This window comes from Oncorhynchus nerka, linkage group LG27, assembly GCF_034236695.1.
Source record: "Oncorhynchus nerka isolate Pitt River linkage group LG27, Oner_Uvic_2.0, whole genome shotgun sequence".
Classification (NCBI taxonomy): domain Eukaryota; kingdom Metazoa; phylum Chordata; class Actinopteri; order Salmoniformes; family Salmonidae; genus Oncorhynchus; species Oncorhynchus nerka.
The window spans coordinates 61,750,000-61,770,713 of NC_088422.1; the positions used below are offsets into that span (position 1 = coordinate 61,750,000).

At 44.2% G+C, this 20,714-nt stretch overlaps 2 protein-coding genes across 2 annotated transcripts in view; one reads left to right on the forward strand and one right to left on the reverse strand.

The window, feature by feature from the left end:
* LOC115112107 (neural-cadherin-like) overlaps nucleotides 1-3,505 on the forward strand; it is a 218,643-nt gene extending 215,138 nt beyond the window's left edge. The window contains 1 exon segment of the mRNA XM_065011153.1: nucleotides 639-3,505. Coding sequence (XP_064867225.1) covers nucleotides 639-1,157 — 519 coding nt within the window. The 3' untranslated portion in view covers nucleotides 1,158-3,505.
* Nucleotides 3,506-3,958: 453 nt separating this feature from the next.
* LOC115112108 (protein C-mannosyl-transferase DPY19L3-like) overlaps nucleotides 3,959-20,714 on the reverse strand; it is a 39,345-nt gene continuing 22,589 nt past the window's right edge. Inside the window, exons 12-19 of the mRNA XM_029638910.2 lie at nucleotides 20,238-20,396; nucleotides 19,213-19,341; nucleotides 18,696-18,807; nucleotides 18,291-18,347; nucleotides 17,922-18,004; nucleotides 12,308-12,440; nucleotides 11,088-11,246; nucleotides 3,959-10,258 (exon numbers count right to left, since the gene is read on the reverse strand). Coding sequence (XP_029494770.1) covers nucleotides 10,046-10,258; nucleotides 11,088-11,246; nucleotides 12,308-12,440; nucleotides 17,922-18,004; nucleotides 18,291-18,347; nucleotides 18,696-18,807; nucleotides 19,213-19,341; nucleotides 20,238-20,396 — 1,045 coding nt within the window. The 3' untranslated portion in view covers nucleotides 3,959-10,045. The remainder of the gene's footprint in view (nucleotides 10,259-11,087; nucleotides 11,247-12,307; nucleotides 12,441-17,921; nucleotides 18,005-18,290; nucleotides 18,348-18,695; nucleotides 18,808-19,212; nucleotides 19,342-20,237; nucleotides 20,397-20,714) is intronic.

Below are 20,714 nucleotides of genomic sequence, written 5' to 3' on the forward strand. Positions count from 1 at the left end.
CACCCACGCGTGTGTCATTTACTCCTCCACTTTCCTCCATCCTCCTTTTCTCCAGGGCCCGGGCTTCCATCTCTCCAGAGTGAAGCACTGCCGTGGTAAAGAGGGTGAATCAGTCTCGCCGGAATCAAATGAGCGTTGAAGTGATTGTGTGTTATATTAAAAAAAATGGATGTTCTCCAGCCCTCGTCCAATGTTTCCCTGTGCTCTGTTGAAGTGAAAACACTCCCCTCGCCCCCTTCTCGTTCTCTCAGATGACTTGGTGTATTCGGCTAATACGATCTGTCACCTCTCCACTAGCAGAGAATGAATCTGGATTTTGCTCTCTAAGGGAGGAAATGAAGACAGATTGTAAACGTAGACAGGTAGAGCATACGGGGAAAAAGGGATACCGCCGAGGAAGCTCTGCTATACTCTTTTTTCCCTCCTCCTCACTCTCACCATCCTGCTCTATGATGTTTTACTTCTGTTTGAGTCCCAGGTAGAGTAGCTGCTGCCTTGGCAACAGCTAATGGGGATCGTAATAACATTCGGAAATACTCTCTATTGCTCCATCTGTCCATTTGTTCCTCCTTTCCATTCTATTTTGACATTCCATCCTCTCTCCCTCTGTGTGTGTGTGTGTGTCTGTGTGTGTGTAGAATGCCTATGATATGGCCGAGCTACAGAAGTCTCTCCAGCCCAGTCCTGCCCAGTCTGTCCAGTACAGCCGCTCCAGGGCCATCCACCAACATCACCACACCCAGCACCAACATCCCCAGCCCCAGGACACTCTTAGCAGGTTGGGCGCCAACACCGCCCTCTCCTCCTTTACCACCACCCTGCGGAGGGACGTGCCGCCCACCAGGACCCCCGCCCAGGGCCAGAGCAGGCCCCTCCTGCTGGCCAGAAAGAGCCTGTCCTTCTCCAGCCAGGACCTGGCCCGCTACCTGTGTGAGATCATCCGGGATGCTGACCAGGCTCCAGAGACGGCCCCCTTCGACTCCCTGCAGGTGTTCTCCACGGAGGGGGGAGGCTCGCTGGCCGGGTCCCTCAGCTCCTTCAGCTCAGCCGGGCTGGAGGAGGACACGGCTAAGGGCCAAGACTCCCTGAAGGATTGGGGCCCACGTTTTGAGAAACTCAAAGCCCTCTACGAGAAGACCGAGGCCAGTGACCTCTAAACGCTGAGGGAGACAGACCAAGCTACTGTATTGCAGAGACCACCAAACAGCAGGAAACTACAGAGCTACAGGAAACTAATTGGAAGCATAGGAGGAGAGAGAGAAGTTCGGGAAGGAGAGAGAGACTGCTGGAGAGCTTGGCCTCTCTCCTCTCTGAGAGTGACTTATTCTCCACAGGGTTTTTCCCTCTAAACGGGCCTAGAGCGAGGCTGAGGCTGGGACTGACGTTAAACCTAACCGGGCCTATAGCTGAGACTCACGGTTCACTGGATAATGGGAGCTGCCAATCAATGACACGGACAGATTAATTATGGCACTTACCGAGCATGGCACACACACCTATTGTAGTGACTTGCGGTTGACAATGATTCGGGTGAAAATGTTATTATATTTGTCAGTGAAATGAATTGCGAGGATTGCCTGGCACCTCTTGGACCTTGATATACCGTATTCCGTTCTCTATGTCTGTGATACATCAGTGTTTTAAAAACTGCTTAGACATTTGATACAGGAATATTTTTTTCTGTGGCCTTCCAGTGGGCTCTCTTTCAAAAAAAAAATCACTTTGCTGGGTGTGCAGTCAACAGTTACAGTTGTGCTCGTGAGTCATATCCTAAACTTCTCCTTACTTGATTTGATTTTCTATTCACTTCACTCTCCCCTCTATTCATTTATATTCACCGGAGGGAGAGAGCTCAGAAATCAAGCCACAGAGAAGAAAAGGAAAGGACAGAGGAGCTGAGGAAAGGGCCTTTTCTGTTTCTCAGCTTTAACCTTCTTTCTCAGGAATACCAAACATTCTGATCACCACCATTGCAGCTGAAGACCATGATATGAATACAAAATGACTAATTCGTCGTGAATGGGGGTCCAAGGTGAAAGAAAGTGCAGAGAGGGTGGCACCCCGAAGCCTCCTATAGAATGGACAGTGGACACCCTCTGACCTTCGCTGTTGTTGCCATGGTGCTGTGGAGGCAGACAGAGCTCACTGTATTCACTGATATTTGTCTGAAAGGGAGTGTTTACCAGTTGTGTTTAAGAGGTGGCGGGAGCTTTCACTGTAAACAGTATGAGGCCCAGCAGTTAGTGTTGGAAGGGAAATGATCCAGCTACATGGGTAGTCACACTAAGGATCTCACCAAGGGGGGTTCAGCTATTTATCTTCCCCAAAGCTGGAGGATGATGCACTTACCCCCACAAACAGTTCCCCCCTATCATATAAACCAGGACCAATCTGCCCACACTAAAAAACCCTTCAGAAGCCAGCGTTCACTGCATTTGTGTTGTTCACCTCTGCTTTGAGAGAGGAGTGCAGCGTGGAGGTGAAATTAGCCGTATAATGCAGAAGGGAGGAAGAGTGGAAAGGAGGGAGAGTTTGTGCTCGTTCAAAGCACCTCCGGGACTCTGAGTTAAATGTGCTTGTGTGAGGAGCTGTGAAGCTCCATGGGGAGTAGAGAAGGGGACGGGAAAGGGTTTTGGAAATGGTTTGTTGCACAGCAAATGGAATAAATAAAAAAGAAACGTAACCTCCCTCTGCGATAGACTAAACGCCAACGTTGTATTTCATGTATTTCGAGGTGGCGTCAGCACACCCTTCTCATTATTTTGATTTAGTTTCCATTTCTCCACTGCAGAGATGCTGCATGTTGAGCGTGACAGCACAACAGTAAAGGGTAGGAGTGTGTTAAAACACATCAGAACACTAATCCTAATGGGAGTTGATGGCGGCGCTGTCATGCTGTAAACCAAAGGATCATGGGAGTTTTAAAAGTCGATTGAGAAGTCGACATTTCTGATTACGGATTTCAAACGTGCCAATTTTCTGAAGACAGCCACAACGTGAGTTTAAAATAGGATGGGGAGGTGAGGGAACGGAACGCTGCCACAATGCAATGCTTTTTTATAGACAACAAAAGCTCCTCAAGGGATGGAGTTCTGATTCATCTTCCGAGCACGGTTGGCCAGGAACTTGGCTTATAGAGGAGCTAGTAAAAATAATAATGATTAAAATGTGAAGATTGTGTTTGGGATTCACAGGATTTCTCTCTGGGTTGGGGAGAGAGAGATTATACTTTAATTTGTATCATAAATGGCTTCAACATTGTCTAATGGATACAGACATATTGTGGAATTTTATGTTTTTACCTCATTTGTATATAGAGAGATAAATGAAGTCATTGCTTTTTTAAATGTGTCAATGGAAGAACTATGGATCACGTACTGCTTCTTTAAGAAAAAAAGTGAACTTGTCTTTTTTTATCATTATCATGACCAGCTTTGAATATAGATATCTTGGTGTTTTGTATTTGCATCAATCTTTTTTCTCAATAAAGATTCATTTATTTGAATCAGTGATTTTCCTGATTGTTTGCATACAGCATGATGTGAGTTTATGGCAGTGTTCCCCAACTGTCGGCCCGAATTTGGCCCGCGTGTGGTTTTATTTTTGCGGCCCAAGTTATCTGAGCAAATTTTTTTTAGATGTTGTTGAAGTTTCATTGTTGGACATAAAAAAAAAAGAAAGTAAAAAACACCAGGAAATCGTCTCCAAATTATTTTAATGAACTATTCCCACACATGATATAGTCTGTGGTCGTATACAAATGTAAGCAAGGTTTGAAATATATCTGTTTGGGCTTCTTGCGGTTAAATTTGTCATTATGTTCCATACCCCCGACCATCCACTCAAGAAAATGATTGTTATTATTCATTTATTTTCATCGGCCCGCGGCAGAATCTAGTTGATGATCCCTGGTTTATGGTATACAGGACAAGAAAAGAAAGTGAAAGCCTCAAGCAAGTTCTTGTTTTTGGACTTGGTATCTCCATCATTGCATTTATTCTCTTGCAATTAATTTTTTGGTGTGAACATCAAAAGAATGAAAAAATGACAGCAGAATACCAAATGTGAAGAGAAAAAAAACATGTTTTATACAAAGCAACAGAGGAAACAAAGTCCCTTTCGATAAGAACATGGAACACTGATCAATGGTAAACTGCATTCACAAGGAAGATGAAACAACATAAAACATGATATGCCACACCAACTAGTGCAATTTCTCCACAGGCACGTCAAACAGGACCAACCCATTTACTGGGTGAACAGACAGACACAGAACAATAGGAGAGGAAATATCACAAGCACCAGAATAGCAGAGGGGCGTCTTCTAGATTAAACACAGTGTTAAGTAATGAAGAAGACTGGCCCATAGAAAATTGTCATCATGACTTGGAATGCTTGTCAGATGGTACAAAATCTGATGCGGTCGACAGAATATTGGAAACATTCATGTAAACAATATGCATTCAATCCCCAAAATGATGCCTATTTGATATGTAACCCCCCCCCCCCTGTAAGATTTTCCTCTGTAAAGTTTCAAGTTTTGACAAAGCTTAAATCATGCAAAATACAACTATGAAAATGACATGTATACCATTTAGAATTTCATTTTTCAGCACTGCAAGCAACTGTTAGGTTCAATAACACTAGACACATTTTACATCAACACAGAGATTAAATAGACAATGTTGAAGGCACTTTCATTCTCGAGTTGTTAAATCTTTAAACAACAACATGATGCAGTCTATATTGCCAATATGCAATAAAATAACACACATTAACCATTTACAGTATTGAATCATTTGACATTACCCTGTTAAGTCTGAATTGGTTTACATCAGGATTTAGACTACAGTGCCTATCATAAGTATTCACCCCCCTTGGATTTCTTCAAATGTTATTGTGTTACAAAGCGGGATTCAAATGGATTACATTTTTGTCTACACAAAATACTGTAATGTCAAAGTGTAATAATATATATATATTTTTTAGATGAATGGAAAATAAAACATTAATTGATCTTGATTAGATAAGTATTCACCCACCTGGGTCAATACATGTTTGAAACACCTTTGGCAGCAATTAGTCTTCTTGGGGTAAGTCTCTAAGAGCATTGCACACCTGGATTTTTGTCCTCTATTCTTTTCTAAAGTCATTAAGCTCTGTCAAGGTGTTGGGGATTATGGCTAGACAGCCATTTTCAAGTCTTGCCATAGATTTTCAAGCAGATATAAGGCAAAACTAACTTGGCCACTCAAGAACATTTACTATCTTCTTGGTAAACAACTCCAGTGTAGATTTGGCCTTGCGTTGTACAGTCGTGGCCAAAAGTTTTGAGAATGAGACATTCATTTTCACAAAGTCTGCTTCCTCAGTTTGTATGATGGCAATTTGCATATACTCCAGAATGTTATGAAGAATGATCAGATGAATTGCAATTAATTGCAAAGTCCCTCTTTGCCATGCAAATGAACTGAATCCCCCCCCCAAAAAAACATTTCCACTGCATTTCAGCCCTGCCACAAAAGGACCAGCTGACATCATGTCAGTGATTATCTCGTTAACACAGGTGTGAGTGTTGATGAGGACAAGGCTGGAGATTACTCTGCCATGCTGATTGAGTTCGAATAACAGACTAGAAGCTTCAAAAGGAGGGTGGTGCTTGGAATCATTGCTCTTCCTCTGTCAACTGTGGTCACCTGCAAGGAAACACGTGCCGTCATCATTGCCTTGCACAAAAAGGGCTTCACAGGCAAGGATATTGCTGCCAGTAAGATTGCACCTAAATCAACCATTTATCAGATCACCATCAAGAACTTTAAGGAGAGCGGTTCAATTGTTGTGAAGAAGGCTTCAGGGCACCCAAGAAAGTCCAGCAAGCACCAGGACCGTCTCCTAAAGTTGATTCAGCTGCGGGATAGGGGCACCACCAGTACAGAGCTTGCTCAGGAATGGCAGCAGGCAGGTGTGAGTGCTTCTGCACGCACAGTGAGGCGAAGACTTTTGGAAGATGGCCTGGTGTCAAGAAGGGCAGCGAAGAAGCCACTTCTCTCCGGGAACAACATCAGGGACAGACTGATATTCTGCAAAAGGTACAGGGATTGGACTGCTGAGGACTGGGGTAAAGTCATTTTCTCTGATGAATCCCCTTTCTGATTGTTTGGGGCATCTGGAAAAAAACTTGTCCGGAGAAGACAAGGTGAGCGCTACCATCCGTCCTGTGTCATGCCAACAGTAAAGCATCCTGAGTGGGGTTGCTTCTCAGCCAAGGGAGTGGGCTCACTCACAATTTTGATTCAGAACACAGCCATGAATAAAGAATGGTACCAACACATCCTCAGAGAGCAACTTCTCCCAACCATCCAGGAACAGTTTGGTTACGAACAATGCTTTTCCAGCATGATGGAGCCCCTTTCCATAAGGCAAAAGTGATAACTAAATGGCTCGGGGAACAAAACATTGATATTTTGGGTCCATGGCCAGGAAACTCCCCAGACCTTAATTCCATTGAGAACTTGTGGTCAATCCTCAAGAGGCGGTTGGACAAATAAAACCCCACAAATTCCAAGCATTGATTATACAAGAATGGGCTGCCATCAGTCAGGATGTGGCCCAGAAGTTAATTGATAGCATGCCAGGGTGGATTTCAGAGGTCTTGAAAAAGAAGGGTCAACACTGACTCTTTGCATCAACTTCATGGAATTGTCAATAAAAGCCTTTGAGAATTATGAAATGCTTGGAATCATACTTCAGTATTCCACAATAAATAAAAAATATCACAAAAATATCTAAAGACATTGAGGCAGTAGACTTTGTGAAAATCTATATTTGTCATTCTTAAAACTTTTGTCCACAACTGTAGGTTATTGTCCTGCTGAAAGGTGAATTCCTCTCCCAGCATCTGGTGTAAAGCAGACTGAAGCAGGTTGTCCTCTAGGATTTTGCGTGTGCTTAGCTCCATACTATTTATTTTTATCCTGAAAAACTCCCCAGTCTCAAGCATACCCATAACATGATGCAAATAAGGATACTGTACAGTTACTCAGTGATGCGTTGTGTTGAATTTGCCTCAAACATAAGGCTTTGCATTTAGGCCAGAAAGTGTATTCCTTTGACATGTATTTTTGTTGTTGCAGTATTACTATAGTTTTGGATTATTTAAAAAATAAAAAAAATAAAAAAAATGGGAGGGGGGGTGTCTGTAGAGCAGCTGTAACATTTAAACTATCTACTAACCCTAGCCCTATCCCTTACCCTAACCGTAACATAACCCTAACCATAGCATAAACCAAACCGTAACCACAGTTGCTTAACAACAGATAGTATGACCTTGATAGCATATTGACAGTATGACCATCTGTAGAGCATCTACAGATGGGGCTATCTGGACTATCCAAATAAAGTGTGACCATATTAAAATACCTATTACATTACAAATGTAGTAATGACAAATGCATTTGAAACTTAACCCTAACCATAGCATAAACCAAACCGTAACCACAGTTGCTTAACAACAGATAGTATGACCTTGATAGCATATTGACAGTATGACCATCTACAGATGGGGCTATCTGGACTATCCAAATAAAGTGTGACCATATTAAAATACCTATTACATTACAAATGCAGTAATGACAAATGCATTTGAAACTTCACGCACAGTAAAACATTTATGGCTTAATACAATTATTTTATCAATAGGAGTGGGGGAAAAGGTATTTGTGTGTTAATAACCACACCCAAGTAATAAAATACAGACAGCACTTCTAAAAGTCTATTTCACACGAAAGCCTGCTGAATTTGCTAGATAACTTTTCTTTCAATTTTATTTTGGCACAAATGAAAATGTGGCACTGACTTTCCCATGGATTGATGTTTCAGAATTGTCCCAATGAAAAGTCTGGTGTTTTGACTAGCCACGTGCGACATACAAACGCAGTCTCAATGAAAAGTCTGGTGTTTTGACTAGCCACGTGCGACATACAAACGCAGTCCCAATGAAAAGTCTGGTGTTTTGACTAGCCACGTGCGACATACAAACGCAGTCTCAATGAAAAGTCTGGCGTTTTGACTAGCCACGTGCGACATACAAACGCAGTCTCAATGAAAAGTCTGGCGTTTTGACTAGCCACGTGCGACATACAAACGCAGTCTCAATGAAAAGTCTGGTGTTTTGACTAGCCACGTGCGACATACAAACGCAGTTACAAGCCTGCTCGAGTTAGCGGCAGACGGACGTGCAATATCCCCCATCGTAGGTCGGATGGAAGCCTGAGCTGGAATGGGAAAGTAACTGAAGCTGGCTAGCTCTAGAAAACCCTAAGTAGATCTACTGTAGCTTGCTTTCTAGTACACCCCTCTGGTCTTTGTAGTTGAATCGGTGCTTGAAATTCAATACTTGACTGAGGGACCTTACAGATGTTGTACATAGGGGGGGGACAAAGGAAGGGGTAGTCATTAAAAATCACGTCAACTACTATTATTTCATACAGAGTGAGTCCATGTAACTTAAGTGATTTGTTAAGCAAATGTTACTCCTGAACTAATTTAGGCTTGCCTAAACAAAGGGGGGTGAATAGTTGTGCAACAACTATATTTTAGTTATTTAATTTTGTATTAAAATCGGTATAAAAAAAGTAAATCAATGACAGAAAATTACAAATCTATTTCAATCCCATGATGTAATGCACCAACATGTTGTAATGCACCAACATGTGAAAAAAAAATCGAAATACTTGGATTTGTATGTTAGCTATAGACCAGTGACCATGAATATGTCAACCATTCACCTAATTCAACATTGACCAGTGGTCATGGTTTACCCACAATGCAGTCCTTCTACAGAATACTGTATGATTCTGGGGTGTTGAGTTGAGGGAATACACACAGTTAATAAAAATGTTCTCATTTAATTTCCATTAAAATACTGTTGCTTTAAATGACCAATGCATCTAAACTGAATTATTAATAAATATGAAAATGAACTATGTTAATGCTCAACATTACATTAGTATGCACATATGGGGCGGCAGGGTAGCCTAGTGGTTAGAGCATTGGACTAGTAACTGGAAGGTTGCAAGTTCAAATCCCCGAGCTGACAAGGTACAAATCTGTCGTTCTGCCCCTGAACAGGCAGTTAACCCACTGTTCCTAGGCCGTCATTGAAAATAAGAATTTGTTCTTAACTGACTTGCCTAGTAAAATAAAGGTAAAATAAAAAAAAACTTATTAGGAAAACATAATGGAATGACTTCTCCCTCATAAAAAAAATTGTCAGCCAACTAAATTAAACATCCAATTTCAATGCAACGGAATGAACAAGCAAATCCTCTTCACAGTGGTATGACTGTTATGCATTACAATGAGAATGCCACTTCCCCTTGATGCACCGCAACTGACAACGTATGCAGAACCTTGTGAGAGAGTATCGAAAGAAGGAGTCCTCATTAACAAGTGGAGACGAGACATGGCACGGTTTTTAAAATAAAAATGAAGGAAAATGGCACAGGGTGCGGCTGTGCAGTCAGGCTGCAGACCCGGCCACCAAAGAGGACCAGACTGGCCTTCGCAATAATTACCCACGCTGCTCTAGCTTTCAATCAGCCCCCTCTCAAAGGTCCCTCTCCTCTTTCTTCTCTGCTCTGCCTTTAGTCTGGGTGAAAGCGAGAGGGAGCCGTGAATGTTGTTGTGATGCGCCGTCATCCCTCCTCTCCTGTTTAAACATGAGCTTCCTGACACAAAGCCCTGGTTTGATATGCATGTGCTCATCTGCTCGCCCGCCGCAATCAGACGCTGCTCAAATCAGCGCCGTGTCAGCCGGACGTGATTACCTGCCTCGGGCTGCCGTGGCGCACGGAGGGATGGAAGGAGGGAGGGCGGCGGGTGGGAGAGTGCAGCCGTGGTTCCAGATGAAGTCGGGTAGACCATAGAGCTGAGAGCAGTCATCAGGTTATCGACTTGGCAGGGAGCAGGAGGCTGAGTCGGAGACTGGGCGGCGGGCTGGATATGGGTGGGTGGGGCGTTGTTTATGGGGTAACCCAGGGTCTTATTACTGGGTTTTATCCTCCATGGCCACCGGCTCTCTGTCTGCCTTGGCTCTCTTCTTGCCCTTCTTCAGCTTGTAGACGTGGAAGGTCTTGTTTTGGAACACGCGGGAGAAGAGGGCTGTGTAGGCAGGGCCGCCTGTCTTGACGGACTCACAGAAGCGAGGATGGGAGGCGTGGACCAAGTCTGGGTCGTTGTCCCCGGGGCCATCCATGATCTAATACAAAAAACACAGATGCATTCAACTGTTCAGACATAATGTATTGTCAAAAGTAAATAGTACCCTTGAGTTAGATTTGTACATGAAGGTAAGATGGGGATAACAAACCACAAGGATCCAGGGTATTCAATAATTGACAAAAAAAACAAACATTTTAAATCGGTTTTTGTTATTCTCTCAATAAAGATTTGTAAGAGTTGAGCCAATCTCTACGTGATGTTGACGTGGGGATCACATGCAGTGAAACATTACTAACCCCACATACACCACTCGGGAAGGATGAGACTATGCAAGGCAAGCATGCCTCCAGAAATCCAAACAACCAGTGACTCATTTATTCCTGGCATCAAAAGCGGGAGGAGAGAAAATACATCTTTCAACCAGCGGTGAGACGCAGATCAGAGGAGGATGAATCTCCAGACCCCAACGCTGCCTGTAATTGAGCCCTTTCAAAGCAATCATACTTTGAAGTGTCTATGAGTGACAGAGGCTGACAGACATGTGATTTATAGGGAGCACATGCAAAACACACACATGCAACGCACACGCACGCACGCACACACACACACACACACACACACACACACACCAAACAACCCTCCCCATCCCAATCTCACAAACACCCAAAGAATCTATCCGTCATTCCCTTTCTCTCATAATGAAGCAGTCCAATCAATATTCCTCCTATCGACTCTCTCAAAAAAAAATATATTTTAACCAAATAATCTGCCTCCTGTTTAAACAAACATGTACACATCAAAACACTGAACGAGCGGGCATCGCAGAATCCCAACCCCTGCCGTTACAGAACAGAAACGACACCTACGTGTCCGTTGGCCAGGTCCAGCAGGTCTCGGAGCCTGCAGCCCCGGCCATGCCTCCTCTCGTAGCAGACGCTGTCCTCCATCACCACGAAATCAGCCCCCGCCGCGCGCAGGATCCTGTGGACCTCCTCCGGAGATTGCCGGGCGTAGATCTGATACACCTGAAACGACCAGGAGGAGAGAAAACACACACACACACACGTAAACATGGAGGACAACACAACACAGGGCTCAGACAGACACACACACACACACACAAACACACAGACAGGCATGACTTATTGATAGAGGGCTATGAGAGACTTTGCGATGAGTGTTAACAGCGGGCCGTGCTGATGCTGGGGGCTGACGCCTCTGTGGCGCTGACTGGCAGACAGACACGCAGCAGGGTGGTGTGGAGGGAACATTCTGCTCACGTCCCCCAGGCAGAGCCAGAGCCCCCAACCTGAGGAGCCACCCTCCCTCTCCCTCCCACAGCTGCAGAGCTTCATTAGTCAGAACTCTGCCTGAAAGAGCTCCGTGAGCCCCACACCGCCGCACGGCACAGCACCACACGCTGTAGAGCGCCACCCGGAGAGTGGCAGAACGCTCTGTACCCAACCATCCAGCAGCCCTGCACCGTCCCCTCTCTGCCTGTCTGGCCGCCTCCCCCTCACCTAGCCCCACGTGCTGCACTGTCTAACGAGCTTTAGAGACGGTTCACACCACCACGATTAATCTCTGCATCTGACAAACGCTACTTGCCATCCCTGGGTGAGATGAAAACACGGCGTCGTCTGGCTGATAAAGTCACGCGCTTCTGTAAAACTGAGGGGAAAGCCAGACAGGAAATATAAAAAGTGACTGACAGCACACTCATGTTGAGGCTTATGTGACTCCATTCCCCCGGCCGCGGTTGACGTCCCCTCCATGCTAATATCACAGCACAGGTACACAGAAGTGGTGTCCTCTCCTTGATAGAATCACCACCCAGGTGAGGTCATGCCTTCTTAATTCCATTCCATTTCTGGAGATGACTGGAACACGGCCCTTTCTTTTCCAAGTGGACAGTTTAATTCCCTGGTTGGCCTGAATTTAAAATGGAATTGACCGCCAACCCTGGTCAACACATATTTACACGTGTCCTCCATATTACTCTCCCTCTCAGGTCAGGCCTTGTGTTCAAATGTAAAATGAACTAATTAAGTATAGAAGTAGGATAAGGATAAAGGATTGGTTTTACCTGTCTGGTCCTCTCTCTCAGGGCTCGGTCTTCATAGTGTGGGTGGTTAGTCAGGACTCTCCCTGTGCACAGTTTGATCCCAGCCAGCAGCTGCATGCTCCCAGCAAACACTGCCTTCTTGGGGGTCTTTGAGCTGGAAGACAAGGTCGAAGAAGTGTTTTTCTTGGGAGACCGGCGTTGATACTGCTGTATGCCACACAGAGGTAGAAGACGTGAACACGCTGTAGAACACGGTGTATTTGTGTATTTAACAAGGCGGCGTTATTTTTGTTGGCTTCCTCGTGACTCAACAGCAGGCGAGTTACCACACGGACATCTGTACTTGCACACTGCAGGTGTCCTTTACTCGACGCCATCAAGTTCTTTTGACGATAACCTTCGCAGACATATTAAGACTTTCACTTTTCATTTTATTTTAAGAACAAATACTTGAACAACTTCAAGGAGAGACTGAAAGGCTAGCGAAAGGGGCAGCCTACTAAAGGCTGCTGGGAACATCAAATAGTTATCAGGAAAAAATAAACCATGTTTATCTTTCTTTCGACCAAGGAATCTTTCTCAAGGTGTTCTAGAGGAGGTGGTGGGTGAGGACTCACAGGAAGGACAAAGCCCGGTGTGAAATGTGTTATATGAGTACAGCCTAGAGAGGCTGACTCTTAAGTAGAGCCTTGTTACTGCCGCAGCCCAACCTTGGGCCTGCTCGGTCTCATAACACTGATCTCCGCTCATCGACACAGTGACTCATCCTACACCGATACATGCCTGAGACTCCCTCTGACCAGCTACACAACTCAGGGGGCGTTTAAAAAAATAAATAATCACGAGCCACAACACAGAAGACGGAACAATCATTATGTTTACAGTCTGGTCTGTATACACTCTCCCTCAACCGGGCAAGTCTGATAGCACGGATACACTCGTGTGGGGAGAGAGTGCGTTTCCACTCATAGCAACCATTTCCAGTAATAAATATGTTGGTGGTAATTGTTGGTAATAACTGAGATATCAGGTAATTTCAGGCAGAAATAAGCAGCACAGTGTGCGCATAGTTGGTTGAGAACCACCTGTGGAGCTGTTTTTCAGGTATTTCACAAATCAATTAGGCAGTCGAGAACAGCACAAAAGAGCATAAGAAAAGGGTAGTTTGCTCAAACACACACACACATAGAATTAAATGATTTCAGTTTAATTTACTATTCCCTGGTGGAGGAGTCATTGTGTTATCTATATTAGAAAAGGAAATCAAATCGCTCACTAACTCTGTAAGAGATCACAGCAGAGCCTCTTTCACAGCAGCTATTAGCTCCTCTATTCCTCCCCCAAACCTCATGTTGATTTGCCATTAAAATCCACATCACAGAAAAGGGGGGATAGGTTGAGACCGCTGGCTCCCTCTGGGCTCTGGGGGGAGAGATAGGACGCCCCCGTTAGGAACATTAGCAGCTTGTGGGGCTAATCGCCAACCACCCTGGGCTGTGTGTGATGGGGCTGACCTCTGACCTGCGCTTCCGGGTCACTTCCTTCCTCTCTGTGGGAGTTTGTGTTTAATTACTGCATATTCAAGTGGGATTCCTCAGACCTCAGCTGATTTCTATTTCATTTCAGATTTATATTCTGCTATCTAAACGCCCGCCGCCCCGGTGACATTATAAAAATGTATTAATGCTGTTAATAGCTGGAGAAGACGGACACGGATGGTGATTAAGCGTGAAATTGGTATGCATGAATGTGCCTGTGTGTTAGTTATGCTACATGCAGAGGTGGGACTATGTCATGCAGTAAATTAACACCATTGTACACCTGTTGATGCAGACTTTAAAGTGGTAGCGCTGCCGGCAGAGAGAGAAAGAGAGCAGATGGGTGGAAAGTTTCAGTGCCTACGAATCAGAGAGTAAAGGAGGAGGACAGCCTACTAAAATGTCTACACAGCATGAGTCCAATAGAGGCAGGTATTTTATTTTTACCTTTATTTAACCAGGCAAGTCAGTTAAGAACAAATTCTTATTTTCAATGACGGCCTAGGAACAGCGGGTTAACTGCCTGTTCAGGGGCAGAACGACAGATTTGTACCTTGTCAGCTCGGGGGTTTGAACTTGCAACCTTCCGGTTACTAGTCCAACGCTCTAACCACTAGGCTACCCTGCCGCCCCATGGGAGGGAGGGGGATGCTAACAGCTCTGAGATGCTAACGGCTGAGATTTGTAGGGAGCTCAGGTACGGCAGAGACGGAGATCGAAACAGAGATGGGCCTGTCACGTCCATCCTAAGATCCTACTGCTCCGCTCATCCTATCTGACTGGCCGATCTGCTCTGCTCCCAGCTAGAAGAGACGGACCGCCACAGATAATCGGCTGTTACACCAACAAGCCACTATAGTGGCCAATTCACAGAGTCCACAGACTGAGCGGAGGGTGATGATGATTGAGTGACTGACTGAACGGTTGAGAGAGGGAGGGTTGGCAAAAATGTTATTATAATGCAATTTCACAGTGGGCGAAGTCACCAGCTTTCCATTGATATTATCCTGAGGGGGGGAATAACTGTGGTTCATACGAGGACAGACAAGAGTTTTACTTACTGCTACTGAGATCCTCTGGAGACTATGTATAACAAGGGGAAAACTTCAAATTTCGACAAATTATAAGGAAGAGAAATAAAAAATCAAGCTGACAGAACGACAATTAGCAAGGAGTGAAAGTGGAGGATATGAGCGTATCAGAAACATGAAGAAATACACAGTTTACAGCGCGAAAACGTCCTCATTGTTCCAGTCGTGAACAGCCGCTCTTACAGCGACAGAAGTTTCCCTGGGAAAACAAAAGCTTCATTTGTCTTCATTATTCAAAAACAAGGCAACATTCTGAAATAACTCAGCTTTCCAGAATCAAAGGGGATGGCGTGACAACATTAACCACCGAACAAAAGAGGGGAAATTAATTGCATAGCAGCCAACGCTTAAATGATAAGGGTGTCTGTGATGACGGTGCCTCACAATGCTGTCAAAAGACAGGAATGACAAGACACCAGCACAACTTAAAAGGGCACCATCACGAGTGGAGCCGGCACAGTCAAGAGAGAAATTATCAAGCATTTTCGTACACAATGGCGAGCTACCACTGACTTCTGAATGTGCAGTTAGCAGGAGGAAGCTGGAGGGGACTCACAGACTTACAGACTCCGCTTTAACTGAAAAAGAAACAGTCAGCAAACAAGTCTTCTTCTTCTCTCCTTAACATCTCTGTTGCACTGTTTAAATCTCCCGAATTCTTCAGATTTACTACAATGTAACTATTTAAAAAAGTGCCCATGGATAGAAGGTATGTTCCAGTACGTTCCCCGGCAAGATTACCGTAACAAATCAATGAGTACTTCATGTAAACACTGTGAATGAGACAGAAATATATGTTCCTATGTTTTTTTTGTTCACATTCGCTCTGAATTTGTGATAATGTACAAACAAGAGCAGCTTTGCTCTGCCCGAGTCTCATGAAACACGATCCCCGCTTAACTCTTTCATCTTAAATGTAATTAGCGCATGGCAAGAGGCTTAATGCGCCAGCACCAGTGAAGGTAACGCTACACGCTAATCCGCCGAGCAAATTGGATTTTCTCTGGAGGAAGAGAACCTGTGTCAGTTCACAGAGTGAGTCTTTTTAAGGTCGGTCCTCCCCAGTCACTCTCTCAGAGCCAAGGAGCCACGCCAAATTCACATCCATCTCCGATCACATCAGGACTGATTGGCTTGATAAAAACCCCTTCCACAGGGGCCTGGGCCACGGGCTGAACCACTGCCAACAGCTGGGTCCTCGCCAGACCTCCATGTCTTATTCATGCGCCACAAGCTCACCAAATCTACATTTCACATAAACACATGCAGTCACAGGCAACGACGGTGGAATGTGATCTGTGGAACAAAGCTAACCTGATTTGCGTTTGTTTGACATCCACACACGTGTGCATCTACAGTTGAAGTCGGAGGTTTACATACACCTCAGCCAAATACATTTAAACTCAGTTTTTCACAATTCCTGACATTTAATCCTCGTAACAATTCCCTGTCTTAGGTCAGTTAGGATCACCACTTTATTTTAAGAATGTGAAATGTCAGAATAATAGTAGAGAGAATGATTTATTTCAGCTTTTATTTCTTTCATCACATTCCCAGTGGGTCAGAAGTTTACATACACTCAATTAGTATTTGGTAGCATTGCCTTTAAATTGTTTAACTTCGTTCAAACGTTTCGGGTAGCTTTCCATAAGCTTCACACAATAAGTTGGGTGAATTTTGGCCCATTCCTCCTGACAGAGCTGGTGTGAGTGAGTCAGGTTTGTAGGCCTTCTTGCTCGCACACGCTTTTTCAGTTCTGTCAACAAGGATTGAGGTCAGGGCTTTGTGATGGCCACTCCAATACCTGGACTTTATGTCCTTAAGCCATTTTGCCACAACTTTGGAAGTATGCTTGGGGTCAATGTCCATTTGGAAGACCCATTTGCAACCAAGCTTTAACTTCTGACTGATGTCTTGAGATGTTGCTTCAATATATCCACATAGTTTCCTCCCTCGTGATGCCATCTATTTTGTGAAGTGCACCAGTCCCTCCTGCAGCAAAGCACCCCCACAACATGATGCTGCCACCCCCGTGCTTTATGGTTGGGATGGTGACCTTCGGCTTGCAAGGCTCCCACCTTTTCCTCCAAACATAACGATGGTCATTATGGCCAAAAAGTTATATTTTTGTTTCATCAGACCAGAGGACATTTCTCCAAAAAGTACAATCTTTGTCCCCATGTGCAGTTGCAAACCGTAATCTGGCTTTTATGGTGGTTTCTTCCTTGCTAAGAGGCCTTTCAGGTTATGTCGATATGGGACTCATTTTACTGTGGATATAGATAATTGTGTACCCGTTTCCTCCAGCATCTTCACAATGTCCTTTGCTGTTGTTCTGGGATTGATTTACACTTTTCGCACCAAAGTACGTTCATCTCTAGGAGACAGAACGCGTCTCCATACTGAGCGGCTGCATGGTCCAATGGTGTTTATACTTGTGTACTAATATTTGTACAGATGAGCGTGGTACCTTCAGGCGTTTGGAAATTGCTCCCAAGGATGAACCAGACTTGTGGAGGTCTACAAACAATTTTCTGAGGTCTTGCCTGATTTCTTTAGATTTTCCCATGATGTCAAGCAAAGAGGCACTGAGTTTGAAGGTATGCCTTGAAATACATCCGCAGGTAAACCTCCAACTGACTCAAATGATGTCAATTAGCCTATCAGAAGATTCTAAAGCCATGACAATTTTCTGGAATTTTCCAAGCTGTTTAAAGGCACAGTCAACTTAGTGCATGTAAACTTCTGACCCACTGGAATTGTGATACAGTGAATTATAAGTCAAATACTCTGTCTGTAAACAATTGTTGGAAAAATGACTTGTGTCCTGCACAAAGTAGATGTCTTAACCGACTTGCCAAAACTATAGTTTGTTAAAAAGACATTTGTGGAGTGGTTGAAAAACAAGTTTTAATGACTCCAAACCTAAGTGTATGTAAACTTCCGACTTCAACTGCATGTGTCCGTATGTGCGCAGATTAAAGCAGAAATACATCGGATTTGTACCTAATCCAGGTCATCAGCTCAACGGTGTCAGGGTCGTAGAATTCTCTCAGTTCTGATACTTCCGTCATCAGTTTGGGCCAGAACTACAGAGAAACAGCACAAAGGAAAAAGACCTTTAAATAACCAAACTCCACAGAAACACATCAGCTCACAATAATCACTTTCATATAACTCACACATCCCATTCACACATCCCAATGACTGCCAATTCATCTGTACTGTTGATAGAGTGAGGAGAGGAGGAGAGAGGCACCAGCCGGTAGCCGCTTCCATTTTTAACTCCATATCAGTTCACATTTACTGCAATCTCTGTGGGTGAGAAAATATTGTACTGCAAATTGTGATGAAATAGCAAGACAAATGTCTCACCTTGTAACATAGAAATCCCAGAATGGCAAGTGGAACCGTGTACCTGATCAGCCTCAGCTGCAAAATGAGAGAGAAAAAGAATAACCAGGATGAACATTACAATCTGTTGTGACATTTTGTTTCTCTATACAGACATCTTGGTGTAAATCGGTTGTTACCATATTGCCACCTACTGGATAAGGTTGTAACTGTTCAGCACAGTACAAGCAAGCTACCATTTCATTTACATTACATTTAAGTCATTTAGCAGACGCTCTTATCCAGAGCGACTTACAAATTCAATGTGTTCCTATTGCCTCAGTGTAGGGCTGGGCCATCTCATGGTGGAATGCAGAACCTGCTAACAGGTACTGTGCTCACTCTTCTGTTAAAAGAAACCTTAGGGATCTGAGCTGTTGCCTTTACCTTTGTTTTAGTGTTACAGTGGATCGTGTTTAGGCAGAGGGACCACAGCTCCTTGCCACACACGCCATAGGCAGCAAAGGCACACATATGGCCAGTCCACAGATATTTCATTCTGGAGAGAGGAGAACAACAGTGTATTTAAAAGATCAGAACAACCTTATTTCAACTTTTTTTTCTTCTTACCTTTGCAAAACGTACTTGGCGCTATGAGGAAATTATCAGCAGCGTTCTCCTTATATTATGAGGCAGCAAAATATACATCACAAATTGGAAATGGCGTGTTGATCAAAACGTTTGGCAAGATAAGGAGAGAGAGGGTTTGGAGAGAGAGAGAGAAATGGAGGGGGGGGTCAAGTGAACAGGGGCAGGCCCACTCAGACGAAGGACAGATGGGTAGATTAAACAGAAAGAATAAGAAGGAGAGAGAGAGAGAGAGAGATAAAGTAGATGTTGGTCATTCAGCAAAATTCCAGACATGTCCGGAGAGATATCCTCTTGAACAAGCAGCGGAGCTCACCTCATGGTGCTGAGCGCCAGGAGGCCGAAGAAGACGGTGTGTAACAGATTGTAGGCGACATCTGCCCGCATACAGATCGGCCGCTCCTCGAACCGGCCTTTCGGTGGCCGCCCGACCGCTGAAGAATCACTGAGAATAGGTAAAACATAGATGCATAATACATAAAAAAAAGCGAGAGAGACATTAAGCAGATTATTCCGTTTTGTCTTTCGCTCTCCTCCGAAAGGTTAACTGGTGTATTTGAAATGAGCCTGTAATGATTAGCTTGTGGGAGGGTTGAGTGCCTGGGTGTCCAGACTGGGTTCTGATAACTGGAATGAGAACAGGACAAAACAAAAAGGATAGGAGCAGGATTCTCTCGCTCACGTCAAACAGAGAAGGAACCACACAGTGAGACGTGACATGCTCAGATATTTACAGGGACTTAGGGAGAGGACTCAAGAGGATTGTTGTGATGCTGCCTGCCAACCACTACTATCAATATGTTGTAGTAGGTTTCCACACAGCTAGAGAATAACCAAACTGACAGAAGTGGCATTCGAGCGGCTAAATCAAAGTTATATGTGCAAAGACTCCTACGGTGTCTCCTCCTCATCTACCTCCCCGTCAGTTGCGAAACTGTCCAAATAAAGCATATACAAATACAAAAAGGAGAGCCTCTTTACTAAATTATTAAGAAGAAGAAATAATGAATGACTAATTAAAAATAATTATTATGTGATAGATGTGTGGGGTTACCAACAAGCAACCTCTTGAACTCTACTCTATCTCAGTTGTTGTTGTTTTTTGCCAGATAAGACAGGCCTCAGCATGACAGATGGTGAAGGAATTTAAGGAAACAGAATGAAGAAAATGAATGACAACACAACAAAATGTGGATAAGTATTGCAATAGCCACATGGGATTAAGGCTGAGAGCGCTTGGAAGCCAGGGACCCGTTCTGTCCGGGTCATGACTCAACCCATTTGTGGGCTGTGTCCGAACGTCATTCTCAGTCCACAGCTACAGAAGGAAATCCACCTTACCAGAGGTTGGCCAGTGTTAACAGCGCCAGCATCACCAGGAGCACAATCAGGGTGACAAGGTAAGGGTATGCCAGCAGAGTGCCAGCCAAGCGGTCAAACGTGTCCAAGGGAAGCAGCCCAAAGGCTTCCTCACACAGGTAAAGACTGGCATCGAAATCTCTGAGAGAGACAGAAAGACACACAGAGAGAGAGAGAGACAGGGAAAGAGAGAGAGACACACAGAGACAGAAAGGGAGAGAGAGACAGACAGAAAGAGAGACAGAAAGAGAGAGAGAGAGACACAGAAAGAGAGAGAGAGATATGTTGGCAAGCTCTTATTACACTGTGCCTTTGAGAATTGACATAGCAGTTGATTCCCTCAGTTTGCTGGATACTTAATCTGAAATACCACAGCACATTTCCTCCGCGTGTATAAATAATATTTAATATGCGATCAATGAAAGAGGTTTTATCATCTCAGGATTCTACACTGGGTAA